Source organism: Heterocephalus glaber, unplaced genomic scaffold, assembly GCF_053883595.1.
Source record: "Heterocephalus glaber isolate CG9 unplaced genomic scaffold, H.glaber_assembly_v1.0 deba00001481, whole genome shotgun sequence".
In the NCBI taxonomy this organism is placed as follows: domain Eukaryota; kingdom Metazoa; phylum Chordata; class Mammalia; order Rodentia; family Bathyergidae; genus Heterocephalus; species Heterocephalus glaber.
The window spans coordinates 35,469,173-35,487,861 of record NW_028258317.1 but is presented as its reverse complement, the minus strand read 5'-3'; the positions used below and the strand labels follow the sequence as shown (position 1 = coordinate 35,487,861).

The window sequence follows — 18,689 nt, the reverse complement described above, 5'->3', positions numbered from 1 at the left end:
GAGCATCCCTTCCAGGAAATGAACTTTTCACTGGAAAGGATGGGAAATTGCGCATAAAGAGTTGCTTATTGGGTTTATGTTGATTGCGTTTAAACCCAGTTTACTCTATCAGCAGTAATCAGGGTCCCTCTACAGGATGTCAAAATACACCTTACTCAGATGCATTCATCCTATCTAGGACTGTGTGGTAAAACTGTTTTGCCAGATAAATGTTAGGAGACCCTGGATGCATGCACTATTCTCTGGCAAATATATTTCTAAACTGAGGCAGTTTACAGCCTTGAGAATTGTCTTCTTTCCTTCGTTATGAACAATTTTAAAAATCCAATTCAAAGTATTAAATGTGAACTCTTACATACAAAAAGAAGAGGTTTGTTTTAAAGGCGCATCTGCAGTCTTTCTCCGGGAGGGAAACTACCCTGCTGGGCGTCGCAGTGCTGGGCAGTGAGGGTTCGACGTGGACGCGGACGCGGACTCGCACTCGGACTAGGACTCGGACTTAGTTGCCCCGGCTTTGTGTGGGCTTAGGCTTGGAGCTGGCCACAGGGAGGCACCAGGCCCTCCCTCCTCCCTTGAGCCGGGCCCAAGACCAAAGTTTCTGGGTCGCTTCCCTTCCTCCGCCCGGCCTCCGAGCCAGGGATTGTGCAAGGGAACGGGCGGCGCGGGCACGCGAGCGAGCGCCCGCACCGCAGCGCTGTGAGTGAGCCAGGAGGCACACACGCAGCTCACACGCCCGCGCCAGAGCCAGAGCCGCCGCCTAGCTTGCCGGGCCGCGCCGGACCGCGGAGGACCCGGCTGCCGAGGGAGGTAGGCGCGGGCGCGGGCGCGGGACGGAGAGGCTCGGCACCGGCTCCCGCCGGCCGGTAAGCCCCACAGCCCCGTGCGGGTCGGGGCTGCCCGCACCCCCTCTCACCCCATGCCACCGCGCCGCTCCTGCCGAGGCAGCAACACTTTGGGCAAGTGATCTCTACAGCCAGAGAGGAGCATTTGGCAGCTGGTAGCTTTTTCTTTTCTTAACAGGATACAAAGAAAAACATGAAGTCCTGCAAGACCCAGACTGTACTGTGAAACTTTGCAACAAACGCCTCTGCCTTCTTTTACTTCAGTATCCTTTCCCCCTTTTCTTTTAAGGAGCCCTTGGGGAAACCATGAAGTAACCCTGCAATTCCAGTAACAGTTATGACAAAACAGAGCCCACGGAATGATCACATTAAAAAAAAAATTTACAAAGAAAAATACCAGAAACAAAAACGCACATAACAATTCAAGGCTTCTCAAAAGAAAAAAAAAAAGACAATGAAGAAGAAAGTAACTTACCTGTTGGGACATTCTGAATAAGAGGTTGGTGTCAGCGTTTTGCCATGTCCCCATGAACCCTGGTTCAGCCGCAGTCGCTCTGGTTCCGAACTGCATGGAGTTGTCAGGATAGGAGTCTCTTAGAGTCAAGTCTCTGGCCCTCTTCGGCTCTCTTTCTCTCTGTGTCTCTCTTTCTCTCACATCCACTTCTGCCTCTTCTGACTGAAAAGTGAAGGTGGATTTTTTGAGCCTCTTGGCAGGCAGTAAGCAGGAGTGTAGTGTAGTTAAGAAGCTGGCTGAACTGTGCAATTCATCTGGTGGGGGGGGCCTTCGGGGGAGGAGGGGGTCCAGCTTCCTTGCACCTTCTGCACAGATACCCCTATCATTTATGCATAGACTGTGACTCCCCAAGCTTGCCTGCACTCGGCGTAACAGCTGCCTGTCAGGTGTGCAGGCTGCACTGGAGACCCAACCATCAGCTTCAAACCCTCAGCCACTGCGTGGCATTGGACAGCAGAGCTGAGAGTCAACTGCACTGTTCCACTGTCAGGCACCAAATGACACCCTGCACCAACTCCTCTCGACACAGACACACGCACACTCCCAGCAATGCTCCGCCACTGCATGGGGCAAGGGCAAGCGAGGGCCCTTCCAGGGAGTTTTCCCCAGCAGAGCTTTCTGATGTCTCCTGCAACATCAGACAACAGCCTCTCTAACATTTGTGAAACTGTGATACTTAATTTTTTAAAATTACACTGGAAGAAAGTAAAATACTAAGCTGGAAAAGAACATAAAGTTAGCTCAGTTTTCTAAATGTTAGCTGCTAAAAGTCATACAGTATTTGCTTGGCTAAAATAACTACATACTGTAAAAACTCATAGAGAAAATAATATACATACAAACTTGACCTTAGCCTCTAAAGAATAAATAAACCTAGCAGTTTAAAATGGAAGATGTGCCATAAACATTTGCAAAATAAATACTACAATTTAGTACCTCAGGCTATTAATTACTAAACCAAAGATTAAGTAATGAGAAACTGAATGGCAAAAAAAAAAAAGGGTACCTGTCCTTACAGCTCAAGAGTAGAACAAAATCCTTTGTTAAAGTTCCTAGATGAAGAACCTACAATATCTTTTCAAACCATAAAAGAAAAGATGAAGAAAAAGAGCCTGTCCCATTTCAGGCAAAAAGTAATGAATATAAAAACTCCATTTTTTATTCAAGATCTCTATGGAAAATTCTGTAACATTTCCCTGCCTGATGAAATACAGCCTCAATAGCAGGTCATATTTTTAATTAAACCAGTTTTAGAACACAACATCTATTTATTAGATAGTATTTATCTATCTTATTTATGGAAAATCAGAAGTGAACAAAATGCACTGTACATAAACACTAACTTCAAAATAGAAAGCTAAATTCATGCCATCTCATAAAAGTAGTCAGCAGGAAAAAAACCATCCTTCCTAAACTTAAAATGTAAGGAACATTAATCTTCAACCACCTACAAATATTGAGGACAAATGTACCACTTTCCTTGCTCCTTCTTAACTAAAGAATAACAATAAACCTTATTCTCTGAAAGAACAAAAGAAACAGAAAAGAGCTTCAGTGGCAGCTCTGTGTCATTAGTGGACAATGAGAAAAGATGAGAAAACGTACACTATGTTGACACAAATGTGCCTTCCCTACTAGAACCGACCTCTCCTGAAAGCTTTTCTGTTAAACTTCCCTCCAGTTCACCACCATTAAGCACAAAAAAGTCTCAAAAGAAGCAAATTCAATATCTGAGAGGAAAACAGGAACCCAAAGAATTGTTGCCTTAAAATATATTAAGTCCACCTGTAGTCAATAAAAATATTCTTCAGGGGGGAGGGCAGGAAAAACCCCTATGAGTCAATTGTCAGCAGTGACTGTACCTTTACTGCTAGCTATTACCCACTTAAACTCCCTCTAAAATTTGCTAGCCTCTTGATTTCTGAAGTGGCACTCAGTGCCTCAGTCAAGCTGCCTGCTCAGCTTCTGACCTTCCCACTAATGGCTGTTATTTGTGGGAAGCTTAAGGACACTGTCAATAGCAAGCTTCCTCCTCCTCCACTCAAGCTCCATTGTATCGCTTTGCCTGCATGTTCTCGCCTCTCACTTTCCCTTTCCATCTCTCCCCTCCTTCCTCCTTCTCTTTCACTCCCTCTTCCTCTCTTTCCAGCCCCCACCTTTTTTTCTCTCTGTCCAGTTCTTTTTTCCCAGGTATTTCCCATTCTCTCTCTCTCTCTCTTCAACACACAACACAACACAAAAATCAACTGGCATGCAGCAGCAAGCACCTGCAGTAATAGACTCTTTTATTAAAACTGTTATTCTGCAAGACTTGAAATTCCCTGTGGACCAGGCCATGTCAAAGCCGATATAATTAACTAGAGGCTCAGCAACGGATCAATTACCAGACAAGCAAGTGATAGTGAAATCAATGAAAGATCATCAGCCACATTATCAGTGTTGCAACTCATTAGGGCAAAACTGAGAAATGTGCTCAAAGCGAGCCCGAGCAAGGTGGCATTACAAAACAAAGGGCTAATTTGGAGACCCTGCTGTGAACAATCTGTAACAGAATTAGCCTTTTTTCCCCCTAAACTGCACAGCTCCGTAACTAAATGTGACAGACTGAAAGAAGCAGTTTATTAAGACACCAACCCCAAGTTTATTTAGTTCATAAACTCTCTCCTAGAAAATCAATACAGTCTGTACAGGGTTATTAGGCTGACTAGCTAATACATCCAAATCTGGTCTGCCCAGCCAGCAGTTCTGACAAAATGCTACCCAGAGCACGCAAACTGAGCTTCAGATAGCAGAGTTGGGTTGGCCCATCTGAGCCATCTGCAGTGGAACTGTTACTTAGATTTCACTACCATAGCCATGCCTTCACAACTGATATCTGAGGCTTAAAACATCTTGTTCACCACAAATATGCTGTACCTGCTAAATGGGTTTAATCAAACATCTTAATTAGTGTATAAGACTAGTTTACAAAGAGGGTAGGGTTACATAAGGGACAACCCAAAGACTTAACCATAAATAAATGCATTAAGATAAAACAAAAACCTCAAGTGTATACACATAGTGCTTTGTAAATTTTAAACTTCTAACACTCATTTGAAGTAAATTTTAATACAAATTTGACTGTGGAAATTCCCAACATACAGGATCTGAACTTCCCACTCAATTCCATGCGTAATGCAAAGTATAGAATCCTTGACCTAGAGATAATTTTCTATCTAACAAATGAGCACCTAATCATTTTAAGGATACATATCTAAAAAATATAACTACAATGCATATATTTCTTTTAAGTTTTTCTATTACCTATGTACTGTACAGATTCTGGAATAACTCTCTGGAATCGTGTATCAAAGTTATTTAAAACTAGAGTGGCAGGGACAGGCATCGCCTCCACAATGATTGTTTCTTGCTTTCCTGATTCCATCCATGTATTTCAGGTTGGAATACTCACAAGTACAGGTTATGTGCTGGCATTCTTACATTTACTGATTGTGAGAGATGGACCATGTAAATTAAGAAGTATACAAACTATGTCTAATAGTACCCAAGTTGTTAAAGATAATATTATGTGAATATCTCCCCCTTACCATAACACACAATGAAAACAGACTCATACCATGTAAGAAACTCAAATGTGTTTTACAATGGTACAGTGGATTGGAGAATTGAAGGGAAAAAATAAGTAATGGCTTTTGGAAGTGATTTTTGATGTATTTGATGTTTTAATATTTTAAATCTTCCAAGAAAAGAACTGCACTATTAACAAGCCTTCAGTACCGTATACTGATTCTAGGATACTAAATCCTAAATTAAAAAAACAACATTATTTTCACAGGACTTTAATAAAATCCAATTTATAGATTGCTGCACTTGAACATCTGTCCTGTAACTTTTGAGCTGGCATCTTATTGAGCATTTGGTAAGCCATGCTTTTGAGCACTCTGTTTAGAAATTCAGACACATACATGCTAAATGTGTACTACAGATACTAATGTTCCAGGTAGTGATTAAAAGTTATAATTACAGGAAAATTTTACTTTTTAAGAAGCTTTTTGCATGTAACTACACACTGTGCCTGTACCTTCAATGAGATCCAATTAGTTACAAAGAATTTGCATTTCAGTTAGTATGGGCTAACAAGACTACGGGGAGGCTCGGTGCAATTCCATCAGCAGAGTAAGAAGTATGCTCTTTCTCGTTGGCTCTGTAAGCAGGAATTCCCACAACTGACTGTTTAAAATGTAACTGGTATTTTCAATGCTGGGTACTGAGGTAGGCTTAGGGTTTTCCATTTGCTAAAAGAAAAATCACATATTGATGTAAAAAATCAGATAATTTATACCTGAAGAAGGAAGTGAGAGGATTTTGGATATATGATTGTGGGATAGGTTTTGTTTTGTCATTGTTGTTATTGTTTAAAGAGGGAAATATTGCACAGATTTTCTTTTTCTCTTAATTTTTTCAAAAATTCATTGTAACTAGGAGCAGAAAAAATTTCATTGACAAAGTTCTATGTAAATACATATGGTTTTGTGATAAAGTCATACATGCACTGTCCTGAGAAAGTACTCAGGGTTTCAATTTTTTCTAGCTTTCTTTCCAGCAATATAAATCCTGAGCAAATATAAAATAAATGTATAGTTTCTGTACACAATTTAAGAGGCATCTCTAGACTTCTGCTGGTTTACAGAACAATACCTGTAATTCCCCAGGTTCAGTTCAGCAGCTGTTAACAGATTCTGTAATCTGTAATGACAGTAAACTGGCCTTTGCTCTTCTTTTATTCACTATTCATTTTCAAGGCTTGGTTAAGTACAGAGCTGGGTTAAAGATCAGTGGTTTTTCATGTGACACATGCTGGTATTCGTCTAACGGCTTGTCAAGACAAAACTGTCCCTGTTCTTGCCAAAATAATAAAAATGACGCTCCACATCGCATGACAATCAGCACTTCCTCATGGTGAAACAACTCAAGCCTTTGTAATTCACTTATTTTACAGAAAAAATATTAACAAGACTATCCAATCTTATATGGAGAATCAAACTGCAATTCTCAAGAGAAATTTTAATAATGTTTTCTACTCTCAACTGTACAGCAAATGTAAGCTAATTTCTAATCAAATCAGACTTTACCATATAAAATAATGTTGAAGCTCAAATTCATAATGCGCTAAGGTGTATAACTAAATCTATGCAAATTATACAACAGTAGCAGGCTGGACTCAGTCACAGAGGTGGGGCAACCAATGGAGGAAATGTCATTTTCCTGAGAACAAAGTACGGGACTTGCTTTGCAACATCTGCTGGACTATGTGAAATGTTAACAGATGTCTTAAGAGAAAAAAGGAGAAAGAATTAATGAAGGAAACCTCTTCTGAACAGATAATCTGCCCAAATTTCCATATTCCTGAGGAGAAAGTTGACAGCAACCTTTTTCCTTTGTGAAACCTCCCATTCCTACTTTATTGTATAAAGTTTTATTTTCTATGTGAAGTTATGGGGAACATTTTTGACTCACTATAAAGAATGGAAAAAAGTAAAACTAACAACAATTCAAATTCAGGTCAATAATTCAAATTCAGGTGTTCCCTTTGTGAATAATTGTATCATAATCTAAACTGCTTGCTTCTCCTTGACTCACAGATGTAATATGATGAGAGGACAGTAAAACATTTATCAACCTTTGTGGGGGGGAGGAAGAGGGAGGAAATATTACTCTACTATACCTGCATGCTTTGGGGAAAAGGAAGTAGGGGAGATTACAGAGCAGCTCTTAAAATACAAGTCTTACATGAACTGTCATCTTTACTCATAAAAGTCCTCATCTTCATAACTGAAATTCACCTAACATTTATACCTAAGTCCCTGTTCTCCAACGGGTTCCTGATTCCTTTCCATTATCGTCCATGTAAGGGATAAAACGCCCATCTTTTAATAGCCAAGTATTCCTGAGCAGTGATATCTGATGACTGTGAAAACTTGAGGAGTACTAGTTGTATCCCTGCATTTAAATTTTAAGAAAACTAGAAAACTTTACTTATTTAAACAATTCTCCTTCATGTTTCAATTTATTAGAGCCAAACCTGAACATAGCAAGACTGCATGCATGCCAACTACTGAATCTACCTATGCCTGTATATGAAAGAACTATGTAACTATATTCAACTTTAAATTTTCCTCTTTGAAGACTTACTCTTCTGGAAACTTAGGACATAAATTTTGCTTAACAGTTCATGGGTGGACTAATTCACACTGCACTTAAGAAGGAACTTTATGGACTCCAATGAGCGAAGCAAAAATGGTTTTTACTCTGATTGCCAGTCTTACTGCTTGTTACTTTTGTATGGGTCTGTGTTAGAATTGTACATGTTAGTTCATACTTATGACTACGACTTTGCCAAATGGCTCTGGCAGCTTGGGCCGGGCATTTCAACATATAGAAGCCTTGGCCAGAAAAGCCCGAAGATTTCAGGGGACAAGATCTTGGTCCAAGTTGTCAATAAGACATGCAGGCCTGCCTTCAGTTTTTGGTTGGTTTTCTGCCAAAGTACTGTGAATCCTAAATGCGCTAGTATTTACTCATTGGAATATCACATCAGTGAACATGACCAAAAGTAATGGCAACTGCTACTACCCTCTCCCCAAGTCACCTACGCCAAGAGAAACAGCTTATGCACTTGCAACATCAGCCTAGGCTGGGCATGGTGATGCACAGCTGTAATGCAAGCTATTCTAAGGACTGAAGCAGGAAAATCTCAAGTTCAAGACCAGCCTGGGCAACTTCAAAAAAGGCTGGGAGGTAGCTTAGTGATAAAGCACTTTCCTAGCATCCATAAGCCCCTATGTTCCATTCCCAGTATTGCAAAAAACAAGACAAAATAAAACAAAAATGTCATTTCATGGGAATTCAGGGGAATACAGGCCTCCTAACATAAAGCTTGAATGAGACTTAGGTTTAAATCACTTTAAACAGTGGCATGGGCATTTCCATAAGTAAATATGACTAAAAGCTTCACAACTCTTCTACAGCAAAAGGAAGAAACTGCTCCAATTGACACTGTCTCTGTGCCAACAAGAACAATCTGTGATGCAGCTCAGTTTCATAGTAACATTTCAAGAAAATATCTAAATCCCATAATCCTTTAAAATACTATAAAAATAAGACAATAGAAAGATCTGAATAGGGTGTGATAGATAAGGTAGTTTATAGAATATTAGGTTAATGATGAATCCTTGAAATAAAGACTCCCATATACAAATGCATCTGTAGTCAACATGAATCTTTTGGCCACAAAAGATAGAACATTTTACGTATCTTGTTTAGGTTTAAAAACAGAAAAGTGACTTTAATCTTTTCTAAATACCAGCATCAACAGTGGCTACTTTCTACCATAACCCACATTCAATAGTTTATAAGAAAATCTTCTGGACAAAAATAATCAGTGATGTCTTTCTTTAAAGGGGGGGGGGGCTGTTGTTGGGAGATGGGATGCAATGGGAATTACTTAGTTGCAGTACTAAAAAGATAATATTAATTATTTTATTCACTTCCTTCTGGAGCCTGTGGACTGAGAAGCCTGCAGTTTCAGCAAAAATGTCATAATAATAGTTTCAATTCCTATCTGGAAGGGAGACTGAGATTCATGAACACCCAAGAAAATCAGGTTGCAGAGTAGAGCTTAACACCTTACAAAAGTATTTAAAAATACAACACTGCTTTTAAAGTTATCACAGACAAAAGGAAGCCCATAAAGCTCCATTATATACAATTCACAAACTTAAAAGATAAATTTACAAAATGAAATGCCAGTATACTTGTAAGTTTGAAAACATTATAACACCAAAGACTATTTTGTATACACACATAAATGGAAAAATGTTCAAACAAAGCAAATTTGAATGAACTTGAGGATTGTTTTCAAAATTAAGGAATCAAGAAGATGCCAGCAACTCACTGAACAGCAAGTTAAAATGAGGAAGAATTAAGAGGTGGCTTAGGAGGTCAGAATGGTGATTTGTGGAGGGCAGTGGTTGGCAAGGAATAAAGGAGACTTCTGAGCACAGGCAAAGCTGCTCATCTCCACTGAGTCGTTGGTCCTGGATATGCTACTTTGTAAAAATACATTATGTCTCTCTATATTTTTTTTTTGGTACCAGGGATCGAACTCGGGTCCCTGCACTTGCAAGGCAGGCACTAGAACCATTGAGCTAAATCCCCAGTCCTATGTCTATATATTTAAAATGTGTGCACTTCTCTTTAAGTATGTTACACTTCAGTGCTAAAAGTCTGCTACTATCAATGGTTCTACCACTAAAAATACTGACAACAATAAATGGGTCTTAGAACTATGTGGGGGAAAAAATAATGGAAAGGAAAAATACAGGAAAAAACAAAAGAAGGAAAACAGTTTATCACTATCAAAATCATTCAAATAACTGCCACTAAATCTACTGCTTCCAACAATTTCATCAGAGACAAGAAGTGTTAGAAAGCAAGTAAATATGAGTTTCACAGCATGAGGATGACTATGAAAGAGTAACAGTGTGGGGAGGGCAGGGCATTCAGGTCAGTGGCACCGTGCCTGCCTCGCAAGTGCAAGGTCCTGAGTTCAATCTCTGGTATATATAAAAAAAAAAAATGTGGGGAAAAAAATAATTAGGTGAGACAGACCTGTAACTAGGCAGTAAAGCATACGAGCATATCCAAGGAATTTAAATGGAAAAGAACAACATACCTCAACAAGCTGAGATGGATCAACTCCACATGGTGCCTTGAAATGTGCTTGCCAGTCCTGTTCACTAAGCCTGCCTTCTGATGTGAAATTAAGGCAATCTGGAGGTGAAGTGGGCACAAATCGTGCCTGTGGAGAGATCAGGAGAAAAAATTATATATAATCTGCAAACAGTATTACTTAAAAGCACTGAATATATAAGGGCAACTGCAAAAATCTTTAAAACATGCAGATGTAACGTACTCCTCTGACCACCCCACACTATTTTAATTTTTGGTGCCAGGAATCAAACTCGGGACCTGCACTTGCCAGGCAGGCACTGTGCCACTGAACTAAATCCCTGCCCCCGAAACACTTTAAGAGTTAATGGTTGGTAAGGCTGATAGCAGCCAAGAGTTAAAGAAATTAACTCTGGGGAGAACAAGAGTAACAAGCAGGAATAACTGAGTAATTTGTTGATTGGTGACAGATACATTTTTGCTCTAACCTGCTCTGCCCTATCTCCTCTCCTCTTCTCCCATGGTGTTGAGGATCAAACTCAAGGCCTCATGCGTGCTAGGCAAGGGCCCTACTAATAAGCTCCACAACAATCCCACGCAATTCAGTTCTTTGGTGGGGTGGGGTGGGGGGTGAGCCCAGGACCTCCTATATGCTGCACTCCACCCCCAGGACAATTTCTTATTCACTCCTACTTATTATACAGTCACCTTAAACACTTTTAGGCACTGTTAGGGAATATGTATCAAGGCCTTACTTGCCAGGTACAAAAAACTGTAGGAACACAAAAGTTAAGGCACAATCCTCACTTACATGAAGTTTATAATCTAGTACAGAAGATAAACCATGCATAAAATGACCGTCTATAAAAATATAACATGGTAAGAGAAACAGTCATGGGATCCTATCTGAATGAGAAAAAGATTCCTTGCAGCCATTGTGGTAAAAGAAAGCTTTTAAGCAGATTTTGGTCTGGGCACTAAAGAACTGGTAACATTCCTAGAGAAGTGATTCAGTTTGACCAGAACTAAGGCAGGATGTGTAGCAATAATGACTATGGATGGTCACTAGGAACTATCATAATAGCAAGGTGTCTATACTCCACTGTAAAGAGTTCCCATTTATTCTGTAATCCACCAACACTCAAAAGGCCTGGAAGTTTCTCAGTAATATGGCATGATCATTACTGTAAGTAGGTTTATCCGGCAACAGGAGGACACACAAACTGGAATGTGAGAAGAAAGATGTGAAGAGATCAACTGGGAGGCTATCATAATACACTAGGTAAATGACTGCTAGCAATAGGAATGGGAAAAAAGAGTGAGTTAAAAAATGTATTGTGAAGATAAAATCAAGGGGCTAAGAGCGACTCATAAGTTGTGGATAAAAATGAAAAGAGTCAACGAATACACCAAAATTCTGATATTCTGAGCAATGGAAATGGTAATACTCTCAATATAAATGGGGACCAACTGGTTTGAAGGAAGATATACCAACCCCACTTTGGGCAACAGCAGATAATACAGTTGACTAATCAACTAGAAATGTTCACTAAACAGACCTTGAGTCATCAGATGTAGGAGCCGTCTACACAGGCAGGGTGTAAGTTGTAGAGGACAGAGTCAGGGTTCACATCTTAGAGTGACTGAGGGAGAAGACAGAGGGAGCAGTTAAGAGGGATATCAAGTAACATTCTGAATGACAGGGAAAGAGAAAGTTTACAGGAGGTAGGTTGGTCAAGAGTTTCAAAGGTTCTAATAAACAATGCTCTATTTAGGGCATAATGAAACCAAATGTAGTAATGAAGAGAGGTAAATACGGTAAAAACAAGACAAAATGCATGAGACTGATAAATACCAAATTCAGAAGACTGCATGGGGAACGTGGAGAAGAAGAGCTAGATAGGGAGGCTCGGCAGTGACTGGTACCATACAAACTGAGTGATAACCTGCAGCATTTCACATGTGTTTGTAGTATTAGTTCTTAAGTTTGGGTAAATGGGTATATTTGTGACAGAAATATTGTAGAAATATATTTTGTAGGACAGCAGTTAGCTTATATTAGACTGATAGGTCTATGGAATACATATTCCAAGTTCGCAATTTGTAAAGACAAAGAGGCAGAAAAGATAAAGTACACCATGGAAAAACTGTGCAACAAAAGTACAAGAAAGGTGGCTTACGAGGTTAGCAGGACCTAGGAGAAGTTTTACGAATGAACTAAAAATTTTTCACTACATGAAAAACAAGTCTCACAGAGGTAAAGTGGGAGAAGCTAGGAGAGAAAAGAATACTGAAGACCCAAGTCAGAGGGAAAATGATATAAAAGGGTACCAGAAGAGAAAATGGTCAAGAACCATGAATGAAAAGGTGGCTCTGAAGGGATAAAAATAGATTTTTTTCCCTCAGAAACCAAAGGTAAAATGTATTTTAAAATTCTGTGGTTAAGAAATACATATATGGGTCTGGGAATGCAGCTCAGTGGCACCATGCCTGCCTTACAAGTACAAGGTCCTGAGTTCAATCCCTGGTACCAAAAAAAAGAAAGAAATACATATATGAAGAACACTCCTGTAAGAAGGCCAGCTTAGTACCCATCTCCCCTCACCAAAACTGTATACTTGCTAAATTAGAGAGAGCTCACTTATCTTTGGTGACCTGAAGGACAGAATACATGCTCAATAAATGGTTGTTGTACAAGAGAAATAATCATCTCAGAAAAGAAAAGATGAGGCTCTCTGCTAAGGGAGATATGATAGGGTGAAATCAAGGACTATCTGGGGGAAAAGGGTTGGTCCACGCACAGAGGATGAGATGACACTCAGGATCGATGAGAAATGAATTTTTTTTTTTAAAAAAAAGCTGAGTAGCAGAAATAACTCAGTCATGATTCCCCAAAAAGCACAGGAAGTCATAACCAAGTTGAATGGATTCAAGGCAGAGTAATTCTCAGTTTAGGAGGTAGAAGGCTCAGAACAATTATGGAGTTCTGAATGCAAAGAGAAAAATGCCCCACTCCAAAACACACACTCTTAAGAGGCAGCAGTGTACTGTAAAAATTACACAGCACTGGGGCCGGGGATTTAGCTCAGTGGTTTTGCCGCCTGCTGTGCAAGGGCAAGGACCCAAGTTCAATCCCTGGTACCAAAAAAAAAAAAAAAAAAAAAAAAAAATTACACAGCATTTTCATAGCAAGTAGTGCTTATTAAGAAATTTAAAAGCTGAGAACTGATTTTGGATTAAATTGTTTTTTATTTAGACATACCACAATTCTAAGTGTTTACTATACAGAGTCTCTAAATGTCTGTAAATTTATTTCTGGCTAAGGAAATTAGCCAAAGCAAACAAAAATCAAAAACACTTTATACTGTGTCACATAGGAGATTTCAGTGAAGGAACAGGAGATGGGGAAGAGAATCACTTCACTAACCCAAGACTCAGCTGAGGAGAGTCAAGCTCCTCTCCTTACTGCCTGATCCCAACCCCAGGACTGCAACTTCGATCCAAAGTTACACAAACTCTGCCCAGTTAGCAAGAGCCGCATTAGCAGAACTCTGCATTTTACTCCAGAACCCGTTTAGAGAACATGGAAATAATGGGTTCTATCACCTGGCCAAAAGCAGCAGCTGCCAGAGTCACCTCAGGGACACTGGTGAAGACACTCATCTGCTGTGATGGCAGTGCTGCAGCCTGTCTTCCTAACAGAGCCCTTTCTGTAAGGACCACCTTCTAAGTGACCTGTCACAGAGCTTTATAAAGCAGCATTAATACTGTGGGCCAAAATGAGATTGATCTTTGAGCTTCGTGGTCTCCTGTTGTCAACAGTGCATTATAAAACCAATACTAAATACTTTATAAACAGGTCTCCCTACAGTGTATTAGAAAAACAGTGCATATTTCATGCCCCATAGTTAGGTAGCCACATATCCATCAGACTAATAAATTATTTAGTAGGTACTCAGAAGTGCAATAAGAGTCAATAAACTAACTTCTGGATTCTTATAAGCTACTATTTCACTGGAAATTGTATCTGAATGAGAAAACTGCCTCACTAACTGGATGGGGGATAGAAATATCCCAGTTCTCTCAAGAACACTGTTACAAGGAAGCAGAAGCCTCAGGAGAGAGAATGGGCAAAAATCCCTCGTGCCCTGAAGAGTCCTGGTTACTGAACTCGGAAAGTGCCACCCAACCCCATGTGCACATCCTTTCTCTAGTGTATAGTTTCCTCTGGTTCTACCATCCTTACAGAGAGCCAGGGAAATAAAGAATGATGGAGACATTTCTAAGACACCCTCAAGTGGGCCAGGTAACAAGTGCCACTAATAGTCGCAGAATGACTCGCAGGTCCAAGCTCTCTGCTACATGCACAGCATGGGATTTGGAATTCATGAACCTAAGATATAGAGGAACTTGTTTTGCTTTGCTTCACTTCGCTCTCCTTTTGGTTAAAGCTCCCAAACCTACAGACACCTGTGACACAGACCAGGTCTAAGGACAGCAGGCATCTCGTCACTGGTTCCACCCCTCGGAGGACCTTCTGCTCCGGAATGTACTCCAGTCCTCAAGGAAGAACTCCTTCAGCTGGGAGTTACTTCTCAGACTATCAGAGGCGTGGACCTCTGTGCAGCATTGCGGGTGCCATGGTTTCACATGTTGGCCACATTAGCACTGGAGAGCAAGCATCTGTAACCCACAGCAGAGTGCTCCAGCACCCAGGCACCCGCAAAGCAGATGCCAATGCAAACCACTTTTCCCAGCCCACATCGGAACCACACTGGCTTCCTCCAGGAGCCAGAGGCTGAGATACAGTTCTGAAAGTGAAGGTTTTGGGTTCTTTCCATTCACATAATGGGTATAGATGGGGGAGAACACTGCCAAAGGGACTGGCTCTTTTCTTCTCACCCACTCCACACCAAGTGAACAAACCATAAAGAGGTTTATGGTGTCAAACGGTATTCCAACACCCCCCAGGGGAAATCCTAAATGGATAAATATATAGATTTTTTTTTCACACTGTTATAGTTTTACCCCTATAGGCTGTAGTTTTTAAGGTTGAAAAATATTTTATGTGAGTAGGAAAAAGAAGTAGAAATAAAGGAGAAACATGGGAGCGACTTGCTCTCACATCACTTTCTCAAAAAGACCTCCCCAAATCCTGGAAATCATGACCACCAAAGTAAAAACATGGGGCAAGACTAGTTTCTCTGTATTATTTTTGCTACTACAACCACTACTGCTAAGTTGATTATTCATATTAATGAGTTTGGTATGTAGACAAACTATAAAAGACACAGTCTCTGACCTCAAGTACTTATCTCTGTCTTTTGGGATTTACTCCTCCTGCTAGATTTACTTTTATTCTTCATACCCTTGCCCAGAGGAAGCAATCATCACTCAGGACTTGGAGCTTTTCCATGGGTGGGGCTTAAATATGGCAAACGAGAAGAAAGAAAACTTTTGCCCTTGGACACAATGTTGGCCCCAAGGCTCGGGATGTCTAGTTGGTAGCAAAGAGAAATATGAACATTCTGTGAATTTTTCACACTCATTTCACTCTATCACAAAAATCTTAGAAAGTATGAAAGTACATAGCACTCCAGTGATTTACCATATCCAGCATATATGCACCAAGCATGTCACTGTACACTGAGGAGCTGGTATTCTACAACTGTCTCTACCTGGCCCTCAGATTTAGTTGCTTATGCACTGTTTACAGCATGTGCAGAACAAATATATCCAGGGATACTGTGTGCCTCGTAGTTAACACCACATCTGAAGTGAGATCACGAGTATGTGACTATCTGTGGAACTTCTATTTGTGTGACCCTGACAAGTTACTTAGCCCAAATTCTTTATCTCTAAAATGGCAATAATAGTGCTAGTTCACAGAACTGTCATGAAGACTAAATATTTTGACTAGCACGCAAGATTTAAGCAGTGCCCAATGCACAAGCACTTGTAGATAGAGTTGCTACACATGAAGGTGTGTAAAAGGGGACTTCACACTAGAAGCCCACCGGCCAACTCTGGCCTCAGATATGTTTTCCTGGGCTCCTGAAGTGAGAGCACGTGAGTGTTCATGTGTGCTTAATTAATGGCCAGCATGTGACATTCAAGAAATTTTTTAAAAAGATACAGATTAACTGCTACTGGAGGGGCAGTAGAGAAAGGCAAAAGGCGAGCTGTCATGGAACTAAATCTACAGTAAACAAGATCTACGTTCCCTCATGACGAGAGAAGCTGGTCTCCAACACGCACTCTCGGGTGGGCACAGTCCCACTAGTTCCCAATGTGTTACACCACAGGTGTTTCCCTCAGTTCCTCCATTTGTGTGGTAACTAAAGCCATTTGAGTTTGTGACATCTAGCCTGTAACTCACTCCACATTAATCTAGCATAAATGGAAATTTATTCACACAGAAATTAAAGTCATAGTTAAACAAAATGTGAAATGCTAAGAATGTTTTCTATTATGCCCGTTCTCTGCTAAAATTATAGAGCTGGGCTTCGTGATAGCTATTTCAGTAACAGTAGTTTTCAAACATTTTTTGTAACCACTGGAGACCTTTTTTAAAGAGGTACTAATATTAAATATATGGGGCAAAAGTATTAAGCCTAGGCCCCTTGGCATCAACAGCCTGAGACAACTATGTAGAACTCTAAGGTTGTACCAAGAAATTTTATGGAATTGACCTAATCTTATCGCTCCACTACACAGCCAAAAAAATAGAGACGAGTAAGAAAGAGAGCTGATGACAGAGCCTGAGCCATTCTCAGGGCTTCCCTCTCCCAGACTGCTTTTGCAGTGAGTTCAAAGCCGTGGCCCCAAGGGTGGAGAATCCAGTAGTATACCAGTGATGTTCTCACTTATTTGTGAGATCAGCTATTAAATTTTCAGGAAGTTTACGATCAAGTAGTCTTCAACACTGGTAACTTGAAATGGGCCATGTTGACAGTACTTACCAACAACAATCAGCAAATGCTACAAATGAGAGCCTCATTTGTATAAGCCAAGGAACCAGTTATTAAACTTTCACAAGCATTAGTTAGAATCCACATTTGGATAAGTTAGGATGTTCATATGGTACTTATCATCAAGTGTATGCCCTTGTACTTCTTTCTAGAATCTCAAAACCAAGCCATACACTTGAGAATTAAAGAACAAAATAAATGTATGCATAAGTTTGGAGTTCTTATTAGATACAAGGCACTGTGATACTTCTTGTAAGATAAAGTGACAGTAAGATCAACAGCATCCAGAGCTCTTAGGAAATTAATCATTCCGTACAGGCAAAGACTCTAGAGGAATGTTACTTTATACGTATTTATTTAGCACTTGCTGTGTGCCAGGTACTGTACAGAGCATAAAATTTCCTTCATATGTTTTATACAAGTCCTATGAGATAGGTATTATTATTATTCTCATCTTACCAGTAAGGAAATTGAAACTAGAGAGTTAAGTCACTTGGCCACTTACGTAAGTGTCAAAGTGGGAATTTAAGATCAAGTTGGTCTGATTTCCAAACATGTCTTCATCCCAACATCCTACATTGCCTCTCTAGGACTTTACAATTTTATACAAAAATTTTCTCAAAGACATATTGTCCTATGTCTTTAAGCAGTATACATCTTTCTTGATTTTTTTTAAATTTTGGACATCGATGGAGTGGTAACTTTAGGACTTCTAAAGGCTTGGGATTTTATTTGCCTAGGTGGATAAATGAAGAAAATCTGGGAATGCACAATTTTTTAAATTCAACAATCTACCATTTTATCCTTTGTAATTAGTTGTAATTACTTATTATATAGCTAATATCTGCCTTCTTTCCATTTCTAGAATTTGTCACGTTATTTTACTATGAATCTTTCCAAAGGAGTATTAAGTTGTTACTAAGTTATATACATGTACCAATTCTCCGAAATGAATATAACCATTATGTATTTCAAACATACACCAATAAAATATTTTTTAAAATGAGAAAAGTCCTCCAGTACTGATAAGAAGCACCTCCAAGTAAATCATGAGTAAAAGGCAAGATCTAAAACAGTAAGACCATGTGTGACCATTTAAGTTTCAGAGAAAGGAAGAAAGAGAAAGTAGGACAGGGGTGGGGAGGAGAAAACTAGGAAGGAGGTAATAAATACTTCTCTATTCAGGCTAAGCTACTTATAGAAATACCTTCGAGAATCTGATAGAAAGAAATTCCCTCTGAAGAGAAATACAAATTTTGGTTTTTTTGGGGGGGTTTTTGAAGTGCTTGGAATTGGACCCAGGTTCTCATGTATGCTAGGGAGGTGTTCTACAATCCAGCCATACCCCAAAAGCCAAAAGAAATTTGTTTTCTCTAAGCTTCTATATTCTTTTTCCTCCCCCACTTTTTACAAGATGTATATATTAGGAATTAAAAAAATAAATAAAATTAATATACAGTACAATGATGGCCCTGCCAACCAAATATAGTTTCAGATTTTCAGGTCCTAAGCAAAATGTAGGGGAATTCCCAATTTAGACTCTTAGTATCTGAGCTTGGAAGCTGTATCAGTCCAGGGTGCTCAGAGCACTGTTTCTGTCTAGTTCTCAACTGTGTTTACATTAGCACAGTG

The 18,689-nt window shown here is 39.8% G+C and overlaps 1 protein-coding gene and 1 long non-coding RNA gene across 11 annotated transcripts in view; one reads left to right on the top strand and one right to left on the bottom strand.

Moving 5' to 3' along the window:
- Bnc2 (basonuclin zinc finger protein 2) overlaps positions 1–18,689 on the bottom strand; it is a 429,028-nt gene that overhangs the window by 292,587 nt on the left and 117,752 nt on the right. For all 10 annotated transcript variants that reach the window (XM_021252881.2, XM_021252874.2, XM_021252872.2 and 7 more), the window contains 2 exons: positions 10,091–10,216; positions 1,318–1,518 (listed from right to left, as the gene is read on the bottom strand). In XM_021252881.2, the coding sequence (XP_021108540.1) occupies positions 1,318–1,413 (96 nt within the window). In that variant the 5' untranslated portion in view covers positions 1,414–1,518; positions 10,091–10,216. The remainder of the gene's footprint in view (positions 1–1,317; positions 1,519–10,090; positions 10,217–18,689) is intronic.
- LOC110347730 (uncharacterized) lies at positions 635–1,341 on the top strand. The gene is made up of 2 exons (XR_002392499.2): positions 635–997; positions 1,132–1,341. It is a non-coding gene; the product is annotated as an uncharacterized LOC110347730 (long non-coding RNA).